A 15,529-nucleotide genomic window follows, 5' to 3' on the forward strand; every position below is an offset into this window, starting at 1 on the left:
ACAAAAAAAAAAAAAGCAAAACAGAAACAGATAAAATTTTCCAAAAAGTTTAAAGACTGAATATATTTTAAAACGGCAGCTAAAAAAAAAATCCTTATTTTCACCCACCCTACACCCCAAATCTATGCCATGCATTCTCTGTGTAGTAATGTATACTTTTTTTAGTCTGGATTTCCAACTTGGCAGATAGTGAAGTTCATTCATAGAGTATAAGATTGTCTCTTTTTTTCAAATTGAAGTATAACTGATATATAATATTACATTAGTTTCAGGTGTACAACATAATGGTTAGATATTTGTATATATAATGAGACAATCACTACCACAAATCTAGTTAACGTTTATCACTGCACAGTTGCAGAGTTTTTTTCTTGTGATGAGAACTTTTACGATTTACTCTCTTAGCAACTTTCAAATATGCAATACAGTATTTTAACTATCACCTCCATGCTGTACATTACACAGCCATGACTTAATTGTTCTATAACTGGAAATCTGTACCTTTTCACCCCTTTCCCCCATTTTGCTATACCTTCAACCCACCAGTCTGTTCTCTGTATCTTTGCACTTGATTTATTAATTTAGGTTTCACATATAAGTGAGATCCTATGGTATTTATCTTTCTTGACTTACCTCACTTAGCATAATGTCCTTTAGGTGCATCCATGTTGTTGCAAGTGGCAAGATTTCAATCATTTTATGGCTAAATAATATTCCATTATATATGTGGTATACATATTTATATATATGTATATAATCACAACTTCACCCACTCACCCTTCAATGGACACTTGGGTTGATTCCACGTCTTGGCTATTGTAAATAATACTGCAGTGCACATGGGGGTGCAGACATCTTTTGAAATTAGTGTTTTCATTTTCTTCAGATAAGTACTCAGCAGTGGAATTGCTAAATCATACAGTAATTCTATTTTTAATTTTTTAAGGAATGTCCGTATCATTTTCCATAGTAACTGCACCAGTTTCCATTTCTACCAACAGGGCACAAGGCTTCCCTTTCCTTCACATCCTCACCCACACTTGTTAGTTCTTGTGCTTTTGATGACAGCCATTCTAACAGGTGTGAGCTGACACCTCGTTGTCATTTTGATTGTCACTGCCCGGATGATCAGTGTGGCTGGGCATCTTTTCAAGCACTTGCTGGTTGTGTGTCTTCTTCAGAAAAATGTTTATTCAGATCTTCTGCCCATTTTCAATCGGATTGTCTGGATTTTTTTTTTTTTTTTTTTTTTTTTTTTTTTGCTATTGAGTTGTATGAGCTCTTCACGTATTTTGGATATCAACACCTTAATAGATACAGTAGTCCCCCTCTTTATCCTTGGATCAGGGGACATGTTCCAAGACCCCCAGTGGATACCTGAGACCCATATATAGTGGACAGTACTGAACCCCATACATACTGTGCTTTTTTCCTGTATGTACACATGTAACTCGGGTTTAATTTATAAATCAGGCACTGAAAGAGATCAACAGTAACGAATAATAAAACAATTAGAAGAACATACTTTAATGAAGCGTCTATACGTTCTGCAATTTTAGGTGGAAAGTCAAAGCGAACATGAATTTCTCTTTCCTGCGTCACAATTTCATGGGGTGAAGGCTCGTTTTTACTCCAGGTCTCAGCACCCGCAGCGTATTTTCTCTCCTTTTTAAGTTGAAAACTTTCACCTTCTGACTTAAAGGAAGCGCTCCGTGGCTGCTCTCCAGCATGTCCACTTTGCCAGGATCACTACCCCTGCACTTTGGGGCCATTATTAAGTAAAATAAGGGCTATGTGAACACAAGCACGGCCATAGTCAATACTGAGAACTGAAAATCAGGTCAGTCAATCTGATAGCCACGTTGGCTAAGTGACTAAGAATCAGGACCCGCTGGACAAAGAGGTAACTCACGTCCCGGGCGGGACAGAGCAGGATGGCACGAGATTCCATCGAGCAACTCAGAATCGAAAGCTATTGGAAACTTACGAATTGCTTACTTACTTCCGGAAGTTTTCGTTTAGAATTTTCAGACTGCAGCTGATTTCAGGTAATTGAAAACTTGGAAAGAGAAACCATGCACAAGGAGGAACTACTGCATAAGGTTCGAAAACACTTTTCCCATCCCGTAGGTTGCCTTCTCATCTTGTTGATGGTTTCCTTTGCGGTAATGAATCTTTTTAGTTTGATGAGGTCCCGTGCATTTTATTTTGCTATTGCTGCCTTTGCTTTCGGTGTCAGATCCAAAACATCATCACCAAGACCAAAGTCAAGGAGCTTAGCACCTCTGTTTTCTTCTGGGCATTTTATAGTCTCAGGTCTCACATTCAAGTCTTTAACCCATTTTGTGTTGATTTTGGTGTCTGGTGTAAAATACTGGTCCAGTTCCTCTTTTTGCATATGGCTGTCCAGTTTCCCCAACACTATTTACTGAAGAGATTGTGCTTTCCCCTTCATATATTCTTGGCTCCTCTGTCATAAATTAATTGACTTGGCAAATAGTTAAGTTCACACAGTGTGTAAGGTTTTCTTAACGCCTATTTTTAACAAAACTGGTAAAACATATATAATTCTCTGATTAAAGGCACTAAATGCTTATTGTCTATATTTCAGCCAGTAAAGATTTATTTTTCCTCCATCTGCTGATAAACCATCAAGCACCATCATCTACTCTCTCAAAGTTTTATTTTTGTTATATGCTTTACAAAAGACTTATTCCAAAATCCCTAAATACCTCCTCATCAGAGTGGCCAGTGTGGGATTGCAGAGTTGTCCTCCCCTGCCTGGAACCCTCTTCCTCTCCTCTTTTCTTGGCTAGTTCCTTCTTATTCTTTAAGTTCCAACTAAAATGTCATAATGGAGAGGATTTAGTTAATCTCTCCCTGATGAACTTACTTCGGGACTTGCTGAGATGACTGAATAATTTTAATTGAAATTCTAGCATGCCTACTAAATAGAAGGGAGATTTAAGGTAACTCGCTAAGGTCAAATATTGCAAAAAGGACAGTTAAAATGATTTTGAAATAGGAGGTAAGAAGCCTTAAATAGGATGTGTGACTTACAGAAGCATATCATCAAATAGCACTTTTTCCTACTAAAATTTTATAAACTGAAAGTGTTCTGTGGAAGCTTATTAAAAGCATAACAAATAAAATAATGACAAATAATTTCAGCGCTAGGCCTAGGTCACTAATTTTTCCGAAACACACTAATCTTCAATGCATGCTTCTGAGAAGTCCCTCTACCTGTTCCTTAGGGAAGACTGTCTTAGGACCACTGCAAGAGGCCAGCATTTCCATTGCTAACATGGTTTGTCTTTGGATCTACCATTTGTGCATTTGTCATCTGAAAGTTCAATACGCAGAAACAAATACAGTATGAGATGCTCTAAATACTATAATTATAGACGTATAAAACATACAAACAACAGATCTGAAAGCCTTTTATAAAAAGCCTTACTGATGCCAATTTAATAAAAGAAATAATGTCCTTTTATTTACAAGACTTGAAATCTCTTTTTGAAAGTGAATGTTACTCTAATTTTGCCATCTATAATCTAAAAATTTACCGTAACAATACATTTTAAATTCCAAAATGAATGTTTTGGGTGATGATATAATCTTGGTAAAACTGAAATGCTTTCAGATCACTGTGTGCAGTAATTATGTAACATTAAACCATGTTTCCATGATATGAAGACTACTCAAACTGCAGTAATATTTTCCTATTATACTTTGGGGAAAGAACAGATAATAAATTGAAATTCAAAACTATGTTGCCTTTCCTTTTGAGCAAATAGGTGTAAACTAGCCTTTTAATTTAAATTAATTTAAAGAACTTTAATAGCCCTGTTACTTTTGAATGACAGTCCTCTGAAATGATTCTTTTTTGTTTGTTTGCTTTTGATTCATACAGACAGGTCAGTTTTAAGGCAGTATTTTTATAATAAGAGGATAACTACTTACAGATAAACTTTATTGTAACTAATATTATATTAAAATTATATTACTTTTGACTATAGTGTTTTTATCTACAAAATTACAACTAAGAAATCTTTACTTGCTGCTACAGCTGAGCACAATTTGTATACAGAACTAACCTGTCAATTCAATTCAATTATATTTATTTAATACTGCTTATGCAACTAGGAACATTAAAGGTAATTTGGAGGATATAAGTAAATATATATCACCATGTTTACTCCTAATGGATATATTCATCTTTGAGATATTAATTAACTCTCTATAAAATAGTCACTATTAAAATTACATTTAATCAGATTTGATATCTTTCTTCAAGTAGAATATGGGGAAAATATTAAGATTTTTACTACCTTAAAAGTCCACCTAAGACTAATAGAAAGAATTTATGAAAATGCAGAATTTGTGTTAGTATAAGGGGTAACTGTTTACAAGCAAAACCAATGAGCTTTAAATCTGCTGAGCATCCTTAAGCTTTGCGTATTCTGGAAGAGAGGTAATGGACTCATTTTATACAATAATTCAATGCAACTCGTACTGTGCCTCATACAGTAAAATATGTTTACTGAAGTCTAATTCTTTTGATACAACCACAACCTTCTATCTGTTAATCTAAGAACAAAATATAGGCTGTGTCTGTGCAAACTGGGCTAAGAGACAAGGGAGTAACTTGTGTTATCAGTAGGCAATGCCAGGGGAATCACTGTAAAGGATGTAAAATTGAAACTGGTTTTGCTGGATAGGCCGACTTTGAAAAGGCAAAGCTGGAGGATATTTTAAGGTTGAGGCTCAGCCAATAGAAAGTTTCAAATGTAGGGATGAAAAGAGTTAATTCCAAACATAGACACATAGGATGTAAGTGCCTATTCTTTGTACTCATCAAAGGAGGTTTTTGTTACATTGAAAATCAAAATGCAATTCACTGACATTCATAGCAACTTCAACAATATCAACTAATATGCTGGATTATTATACACTAAATATATAGAATTATCAAGTTTCTCTGGAACTACCACTATCATTTACAAGATTTTTTTGACAACCTAAGCACTTTATTTCAAGTAAGTGTCAGGCACAATAATTATTTTGTTGACATCTGTCCTTAATTTGCATGCAGATTACAGGTATTTCTCTGAAACGTGTTTTGAAAAGGGCAATGCTTGGCTTCTAATGGGTCTGACAAACCATACTGCTTAAGTGAAATACAGAAAATGCTACAAAATAGAGCCATGGAGGAAAGGGGCTGGAGAAGTTGCAGAGATTTCACAGTATCGTTTCATTATTTCCTTTGGAATGATAAACTCGTATTCATGTATAAACAATGATAAATAATTTTCTGTTTTATCATTGAAAAAAATGTTTCTTGCCTTCCTTCCATTGTCAGCAATTTGAGTAATTTCTCACTCTAACATCAGATAATTGAGAGTAACCTGCATCTTTGTCACCACTCTATCTCTTATAAGCCCAAATAGCAAAGAAATTGCTTACTATAAGCTTAGTATTTTGCCTGCAATTAGACCAGATCACCACAGGGAGGTGATGGTACTTCCAGTCTTCTCCAAAGTTCTGAGGTTTTGGTCATATATTAGTTTTTGGTGGGTTTTTATTTCCCCTAAATCAACATATACAACATAGGAAAAGGCATAGGGAACAAAATGTAAGAAGGCATAAGAGGAATGTGACTGGAAACAGCATATGTATTGAAGAAACTGCAAGGATTTCAGTATGGCAAGTTTACGGGGTACAAGTGTTGGGTTGGGGGGATTACATCAAAGGGACAGACGAGAACCAGAGAAGTTGAGCACTATGAGAAGATCTGTGTTTTAGGAAACTTTTCTGGCATAGATATTGATGATAAACTAGAGAAGAAAGATCAAAAGCAAGAAGGCATACTAGGAGGCTGCTAAATTAATGCCCGGAGGGAAATGCTGAAACTCTGAATAGAGCTACAGTGATGGGAATGGAAAACAGAGAACAGCATCAGAACTGACAAATATTTGTGAGACAAATATTCTCCCACCTCCATTAAAGTACAGAAGTTTTCCTCTCAACAAGATTCTCAAGAAAAGTTTTATGGTTTAGATATTACAAGAAATTGATACTCAAAACAACAGGTATCATCTTTTAACCTTTAGTGATGGCAATAATATTTACAGTTTTGGATAGGTACACAGAGCCAAATTTCCTGAGAACCCAGTTTGAAACAGCTATTATTCATAACTGATACAGTATTTTCAAACATATTTTACCCAGCTTTAAATAAATATTTTCACCACATAACTATTAGCTGTTCCTAATACCCAAAAGACAGCATTACACTGTAAAATCACTTTCTTATGAAGAGGAAGTAAGTAAATAACAATTGTACACATTATTATTTAATGTTATTACTGAAATAGAAATATAATGATGACAAGTCTCTTTTCCCCTCTAACTTTATGCAAGCATGTAATTAACCGTAAAATATTGCCTAGCTGCAAGATGAAACTCAATATTAGTCAGAGAACTGGAAATGAATGACATACTATTTCACTAAGCAGCACCATGTTGTTAAGGTCATACTGGTGGCCGTGGAACAGTACTTAACTTTTCCATCTGCCTCAGCTTTCTTATCTGCAAACTGGAGCAACGTTATAAGAACTAAATGAGGACTTCTAAAGAGTACAGTAGTGCCCAACCTGAAGTCAATGATCAACAAACATTGGTATTCTCACCAACTGGCAAAAATTGTGAAACATAAGAATGTCTGTTGATGCCTGGAGTTCTGGAAAAGCACACTAAGTCATCGGGGCTAAAAATGTGAGTTACTACAAATTCATAGAACTCAATCAGAAAACTTTATTAAAGAAAAGATATATATTTTTGATCAAGCACCCCGGTCTTTGACATTAATTCCACACACACAAAAAAACACATCAGCTAGAATATCTGAATGAAGCTGTTTATTTTTTCATTCTTAATAGCAGAAACAATATAAATACCCAATTATGACACATTGTTATCTTTGACACAGTATTATCTTTGTCAACTGACATAATAAAATGGTTATTCTTTTTTTTATTAAAGTATAGTCAGTTTACAATGTTGTGTCAATTTCTGGTGTACAGCATAATGTTTCAGTCGTACATATACATAAACATTCATTTTCATATTCTTTTTCATTATAGGTTACTACAAGGTACTTAATATAGTTCCCTGCACTACACAGTATAAACTCGTTATTTATCTGTTTTATATATAGTCGTTAGTATCTGCAAATCTTGAACTTCCAATTTATCCCTTCTTACCCACATCCCCCTCCTGGTAACTATAAGTTTGTTTTCTATGTCTGTGAGTCTGCTTCTGTTTTGTAAATAAGCCCATTTGTGTCTTTTTTTTTTTTTCAGATTCTACATATGAGTGATATTATATGGTATTTTCTTTCTCTTTCTAGCTTACTTCACTTAGAATGACGATCTCCAGGTCCATCCATGTTGCTGCAAATGGCATTATTTTATTCTTTTTATGGCTGAGTAGTATTCCATTGTATAAATATACCACAACTTCTTCATCCAGTCATCTGCCGATGGTCATTTAGGTTGTTTCCATGTCTTGGCTATTGTATATAGTGCTACCATGAACATTGAGGTGCATGTATATTTTTGAATTTGAGTTCCCTCTCGATATACACCCAGGAGTGGGACTGCTGGATCATACGGTAAATCTATTTTTAGTTTTTGAGGAATCTCCATACTGTTTTACACAAAGGCTGCACCAAACTACCTTCCCACCAACAGTGTAGGAGGGTTCTCTTTTCTCCACACCCTCTCCAGCAGAAAACGGTTATTCTTGATTCCCATACTTCAGACAACCAAAAAGCATAGTGGAGAAAACTAACATCTGCTTTAAACTAGCCACGAGACACTTAAATGCTTCTTTTAAGATATCTGAGTAAATCTCACATCGACTACAGATGTGCACGAAGTATGATGACTTTTTTTTCTCGGAGATTTTATCACTACTGTTAAAGACCTCTTCTACTGTAAGGCAGGCACAGATTCTCCTCAATAGTCTTTTCATACAATAACATTTAATATTAATCGTGATTTAAGTAACAATGAGTGTTTTCTCACTAACAAAAGTCAGCTGAGAAACTTACGGTGATGATATTACACATAATGTGAGTAAAAAATAATGCTTTATTTTATAGATCAAATTTTATGAAGTTGTTCGTGGTTGTCCGGTATACTGTATTGAGAAGGATTTGTTTGATTCTGCAGCCACGTTCAGACTCATTAAGAAAAAAATGCTGTGATAGACTAGCAACATTGGCCTTGATGGTGGCATCAAACTCACGTGTTATTGTGGGTATGGGCATGTAGGGAAAAAAATACGCGTTAACAGAGCGATGCAATTTAATCGACATATGTTTCATGTTAGTTCAAAATAACTGTTTAAGTCTGTATGATTTACAAGTTGTAATAACCACCTTCCATTTTAAGAATATTCTTAGAGATAAATGTATTCTTTTCCTTGGCAAAGCATGGTATTTCAACACATAATAAGCTGTTTCGTAAGTTCAGAGCATACGTATTGACTTTGTCCATGTATTCCTTTTAAACCATACTATAACTTAACGCCTTAGCTGACGCAGTCAAAGTAGCTGGCAGAAAATGAGGGGTCAACTCAAAAATCTGTCTTTTTACAGACTTTTTCCAGCATGACATCTAATGCACGGATGTGAGCAAATCCTTGCTGAATTCAATTAAATTCTATATAATTTGATTTCAGTGTGGACGCACCACACAAGACAGAGTCAGTGAACCTGACAGTGTGAAGGCTGACCTTTAACCATTTTCTATGAGACACGTCCTGAGATCACTAACCCACCATCAGCGCAACAAAGCAGGGGTGACCTCATTAGAAAAGGGAGGAGAACCTTACATATCTTGGGGGATCATTTTTCCTGGTAAAAAATATTCTCAGGAACTAATTTTACCTCCTTCCTAAATATGAAAACATTAAAGAAACTATCACTCTGTTTCTGAGAGTATTTCAAACAGACTTAAATCATAAGGAAAATGCAGAATACGGCCCTCAGGAGCTGGTCTGTATTTCTTCAGTGCTTTTACAATATACCAGAAATGTGATCTCTTCAGCAAGCAAGCTCAGAGCCAACGAATACATCTTTATTTCCAGATTTCCCACTATCAGGGGAGCTTTTGAAATCTGGAGTGCTATAAAAAAAAACTCAGTGACTTCAAGCTGTTATTATGAAGAGTCTACCCCCAAAATGAACTAAATAAGAGTTTAACAAGCTCTTTTCCAGAATTTACAAATGAGGGAATTATCAACTGTGTTTCCAACGCGCAAATGACTCCTTTTTTTTTTTTTTTTTTTTTGGAATAGCTGGCCCAAAACATCTAACACTCCATGATTCTGCAGTAGGACCCGGAACAGGAATAACTACCGCTTCAAGGCATGTCAAATTCACCTGATGCTCACATGGATAAGATGGAATTGAATGCGTAGCCACTAACGTCCATAATTGAGATGTGTTTAAAATGGTAACGTTATTGACTATAGATAAAGAAATGGTGTTGTAAGTGTCTCTCCAACAGAAATATCACTACTAGGACCATGCAGAAATATGAATGAATGGATGGATGAAAGAAGGGCTTGGAGATCAGAGTGAATGTAGGCCCAACTCTCCAACTCAACCTCAAACGGGAAAAACAAGTCTGATTTCATTGCTGGTTTTTAAGAGAGGCAAACGTTTCCTCGTGTTCATTTAGTTCAATACTAAGTCAATTGATGACTGTCAATTTTAACATCTTTGAGTCTCACAGGGAACAATAAATAGCACTCTTTTCTCTAGCGAGTTCTAGATCAGAAAAGAAGTCACAGATGGAAGGCAAGTATCACCCTTTACAAAATAATTGCCGATACAGAGGAATAGGGCTTAACTGGGTGGCAACAGTGGGATGCATTCACCTTAATTCTGAAATTACGCAGACTTTCCAGCCAAAGGAAGAATCGAACATCATAAGGCTCCTCATATCATCACAGAGCCACAGCCCACTCTTGTATGTCTTTCAGTGGAATCTACACTTTCTGCAGGCAGCCTGGAAGGAAGACCCTGGAGGGGCTCAGCGGTACTAGGTCCTCCTCCCAAACTCACCCAACAGGTAAGTCACTCCCCCTAATGTGGGATGAAGCAGTGAACTGCAGAGAGAGAGGCTAAGAATGTTACAAGTGCAGTTTTTCTCCACATAAAAGAAAACATTAGGATGGAAAAAGAGGTGGCACCTCCAGAACCTGATAACATCTTTCGTTGGTCAGACCTAGAACAGGTTCTACAGATCCCAGGAGATGGGATGATCCAGTGTTTTAACTGATCACTCTGTTGAGACGTCTTCATTTTTAAGTCTCTCATTTGAAAAGTCAAAGCCTCTATCAAGATCATTTATCACGTTCTTACATATCAAAATGGCAAAAATCAGCACGTAATTTTTTCCAATGGCCAAATATTAGATGATTACAGAAATATATCTTATCTTTCCATAAGTTACTTATCTTAAAATACATATTCCTAGAAACACTGATAACATTGTTTCAGATACTGATATAGATATCAACATAGCATTCACTTTATTTCCCTGACACTGTCCTTTCGAGTTTAAATTATTATGTTCTCTACTGTTTAACTTAGTAAATAGCAGTAAATGATAAAATAAAGCACTTCTCAAATCAATTAGATATGGGAAATTTTTTAAAGTACACGTTTATTTCTTCATCCTATTAAAACCAATCACTATGCAGACAACATGCAGAAGATGGTTCTCGGTATGTTTAATAGTTTAAGATAATCACCCACTGGACTTGAAGTAAGAATTTCTGAACCTAGAATCTCTCCTTATTCTGTGCAACACTTACAACAAATAAACTCTACTTTAAAAAAGAGAAGCAAGCCAAGGAGAGGGAGAGGTACAGTGAATTCTTTTTATGTTTCAGTCATGAAAAGGATACATCAAACAAGAAGACTTACCAGTTCACTTTTAAAGACTTATTAAGATTTTCTCTGGAAGAATTTATAATTAAGAGAAGTGATTTAAAAATCTCAAAAAAAAAGTTATATAACAAAATGCCCTGCCAATTAGAATAGAAAAAACATTAGAAATGTGATTTTTAAATATTTATGATGAACGTCAAACAACTTTGATGTTACTTATCTCAAAATGGTGTTATATACTGATACCTGTATAAACTTAGTAAAAACTATATGGCTTTGTGGATTCCTTTTTTCATACTCATTTTTTCCACATATCGATGTTAAAGAAAAAAACTTAGACAAAGACCCCTGTTTCCTGAATATTAATGCCTACAATGAGATCACGATTATATGTTTGTCTCTAATGAGTAAATAATAATTTTCTGTTGTTAGTTTGGATTAAGTAAATAATGTACTACCTCTTATCAGTCAGTGAATTTTGCTGGCCTAAAGCAATTTTTAAATTAAATTTATTTTATTAAGACAAATTCATTACTATGTTCCAGCTCAGTATAAACTAATAGTATTTGTTTCTGTATTTACTTACATGTTTTACATTTAACTCAACTATTTGAAAGATACGCTTTTAAGGGTGGTATAAGAATTAAAGGGAGAGAAAATAGACAAATATAATTGCTTTGATATTGTTGATTTAGTTACTTGAAATAATTGCACTGGAAAAGATCTATCCGTAAACTTGTAAGTTAAACCCCTTGAAGGACATATTAGAAAGTATATGAACATGCACATATTTTACACACAGTAAATACACAGAATATATCTATATTATGTGTATATATATAATATTATGTCTTTATACATTATATATACCATGTATTTAAAGGATTTCACCATATATGTATGTGTACATATTTACATACATTTGTGTTTATATATGTAAAAATACATTTGTTAGAAAGTATTTGATCAATTGAAAACACATTTCTCAAATATGACAGTCAGTGAAATTATAGTTCAATGGCTACCCACAGAAAGGTAAAATGACTTTTGTCAGAAAGCATTATTTAAGCCAAAATTTAGGATATTTTAAGAATACATCAAAGTCACTAAACGCTAGCTCAAATGCCTCATCATTTAGCACTGCATTGTCAGGGTCTTTCAAATAAATATAACTTCCTAAGAGTAGAACTCACTCTGCTTAAACTTTACATCTGTGCCCCGTATGTGTACATTCACAAGGAGGGAGGTTACATGCCTCCATCAGCTCAGTAGCAGCTCATTTCCACTATCTGCCAAGAAATGAAATCCCATTTCTACTTAATCCTAGCGATAAGCTTCTTTAAAGTTTATTTTAGTTTAGTTATAAAATATATGGTATTAACAGGAACAGCATTTTTATATCCATTTCAATAAGAGAGAAGAAGAGAAGCCAGAAGCAAATATATATTTGAAATAGTACTGTTATCAAATTAACAAATATTAACTGTATCTTCTGAAAATGGTCATCATAGTAAAAAGTTATTTGGGGACAGAAAATTTTAGCATAGTCATCATACTTTTAAAATGTACAGCAAATAAAAGCATTACTTTTAGATTTTCATGCTACTTTTTGTCTTGTGATGACCTCTCCTGGTTGAGTTGTTCATTATCTTAGATTCATGGAGTTACCATTTTTCCCCCTTTGGATGTTTGTAGTATTAAGAATCTAACGATCAAACTTCTTCGAAGCTGTATGTTATGCAAATAAATTTTTTTCATTAAGTGTAAAAAATATAAATTTAAAGTACTGCATACATGAAGCTCACTCTAATTGGTAAAATTTATATCATTCTTATTATTTAATTCATTTCTAGGCAGGGGGTAACTTTGAGTTTTGGTCGTAAATTTAGATTCAAATGAAATAAAAAGTCATATTAATTAAGCCATTATATGTTTTTAAACTATGAGGAATAAGAGATAGGTAAATAAATCAATCTTAAAAATCAACATAACTATTAAGCATCCTAAAAGTCATGGTCTCTCCTCTTCCCTAGCACCAAATTCTAAGTTGTAACAACTAAGAATATATTTTGGAAACAACTTTTCCATCCTCAAAATATATTAAGCCAATGGCTGCACATGTGCCATTCTTGACACGTGGTGAATTTTTCAGATCAATTCATTATAATTAAAGTAAGCAGAAAGATGAACTACAGAACCCAGGAAAAACCTTGGAAGCCGGGGTCTTCAATCCGTGAATATAATCAATTCAATTTATAATGAAATTATTTTCTGAGAAAAGTGGCAATTATTTCTATATAACCAGACCTTGACATGGAAACTGAAATTTCACCAGAATAGTTCTCTCAGGCTATAGTTACATATGTATGTAAATATCAATACCAAGCATTATATCTGCCCTGTGTTTAAATCTATAAAATTGACATTAAACATTAAAAATGCATCACTTTTTGAGGTTTAATCTGTTCTGTGAAAAAGCTACAAACATTTTTTTCAAGTTCACTGCAAACTTAGATGACCATTTAGGCTTCTCCATCTTTAAATGCCAGGAAAGAGAAGCAAATCCTGTACTTGGGAAAACATATCAAACCAGTAATACCGGTTCATCATATGATACTGTTGTTTAGTAGATTTTTTTAATACAACTTACAAAGTCCTTTTCCAGTGTTTATTTTTATTAAAATTTACACCCTGGAATAAGAACATGGGTATTAACAGATGGACAAAGATGCCTCAGTGCATCCCTGCATCCTTATCTGTAAACAGAGGTAGTACAACTTCATGTCTGAATTCCGAAAAAACACTAAACTTTTTTTCCTAAATGAAAAACATTTATTTTCAAACTCTAAAACATCCATGATTATTCCTTAACAACTCATTCATTCTCAGAACAAGTATGGCTTATGAATATTACCCTAAGATTCCAATAGGCAATCTTTCTAGTGTTTAACTCTTTCCGAACCAAAGGAGCACGCGTGCATTTCCTCCCCAGATGCACAACGTGCACTTCTAAAGCAATGCAGAAGACGAGCTGGAACCTTCTATTTCTTTCTACTCTTTCTAACCTCATAAAAAAAAAAAAAAAAAAAAAAGCTGAGCAAACTTTTTAAGAAAAAGCTAGCTAAAACACACAGATAAACATACTGAACAGCACCACTTTTTCTGAGAACTCTTTTAAGAAATCTGTTCATTACTGCATTAATGATGTTTTGCCCTGACTGTCCCAAGCCAAGACTGCATTACACCCAACTGCCAGAGAATTGAAGCAATTTCAGTTACAATTCTGGATTCACTGCCTTCCATTTTAATAAGCAAGTACTAAACGGTCATTAACTTGCTGTGGGGTGGGGGCGGGGGGAGCGGTAAAGAAAACTACATAGGTGCCCGAACTGCTCAAAATACACTCCTTTTTCACCCCCTCAAAGCCATGCTCATTTAAGGTAAAACCATAAATAAGAACAAGAAACTTATTTTTGCCTTGTTTCACTTTCCCTTCACTGACCTACCTAAGCAAAATGCACCGAATTCCCTCCACACAAACACACCGAAGTGGAAGAATAACTCCTAAGAAGCTGTCATCTACACTCATCACTCCTAACCGAGCAGTGGCCAGCCAAGCTCCGCGACCAGAAACAACTTTCCAGAAACATCCCCGGCGTCAAAACCCTCTTCCCCCACCCCAAACCCGGAGCGCGGGGTCTGGAGTTGCGCTGCTGCGGCGGCTGCTGCAAGTGCGTGACGGCGGATCGCCGCACACCCATCGCGGGGCGAGACCTGCGGCTGCACCCCGGAGTTGGTACCCCGGCGGGGAGCATCAATGCGGCACTGCCACTGCTCCAGCGCGCAGCGAGCCCGCGGCAGGGCTACTTACGCGACGTGGCGGGAGCCGTCCGGGCTCTGCAGAGGACGCCGCCGACAATCCAGAGCCAGAGCGCTGCCCCGCAGCCGGCTGGCCGGGCCACCACCATCCTTCGCCTCCCGGCTCGCGGTGCTCCAAAGGCTGGCTGCGGAGAGGCGCCGTCCGCCTGGCGGTGGGCTTCTCGGAGGGGCTGTCCGCAGGCAGGGCAGGAAGCCCAGCCCCTCCCGCTTCCTCGTCGGGGCCCCTCACCCCCTCCGGGCTCCAGTCCGGCCGGGCTCGGAGCAGCAGGGCGGTCGCAGCCTTCCTCTCTTCCCTCCGCGCGGGTCTCGCCTCTCGCTCTGTGAACCAGTGAAATGCCAGGGGGAAGAAATTCAAACCGAGAAGGGAACGGAGGTGGGGAGGGGGGGGGAGCAGAGGCGGGGACACCTACCCCCGCCCTCTCCCTCTCGGAAAAAAATAAATAAATAACAATTCACCGAAGGACGAGGCGGAAAATCAGGAGAGCGGAGGACGCAGAGGAGGGGAGCGCGCCGGGGCGCGCGGGGCTGAGGCTGCCGCTGCGGGCGAGCGCTCCCCCGGCCGCCGGGCAGCGTGACTCAGAGGGGCTCGCCGCCGCCCGCCAGCTCACATGGAGGGACTGTGTTCGCGCGGAGCGGAGCACGCAGCCCGCCGGCGGGCGGGAGGGCGCACGCACGGCCTCG

The 15,529-nt window shown here is 36.8% G+C and overlaps 1 protein-coding gene across 1 annotated transcript in view; it reads right to left on the minus strand.

The window, feature by feature from the left end:
• CNTNAP2 (contactin associated protein 2) overlaps window positions 1-15,165 on the minus strand; it is a 1,833,533-nt gene extending 1,818,368 nt beyond the window's left edge. Inside the window, exon 1 of the mRNA XM_074366860.1 lies at window positions 14,841-15,165. Within this exon, the coding sequence (XP_074222961.1) occupies window positions 14,841-14,937 (97 nt within the window). The 5' untranslated portion in view covers window positions 14,938-15,165. The remainder of the gene's footprint in view (window positions 1-14,840) is intronic.
• Between the last annotated feature and the right edge of the window lie 364 nt (window positions 15,166-15,529).

Source organism: Camelus bactrianus, chromosome 7 (genome assembly GCF_048773025.1).
Source record: "Camelus bactrianus isolate YW-2024 breed Bactrian camel chromosome 7, ASM4877302v1, whole genome shotgun sequence".
In the NCBI taxonomy this organism is placed as follows: Eukaryota; Metazoa; Chordata; class Mammalia; order Artiodactyla; family Camelidae; genus Camelus; species Camelus bactrianus.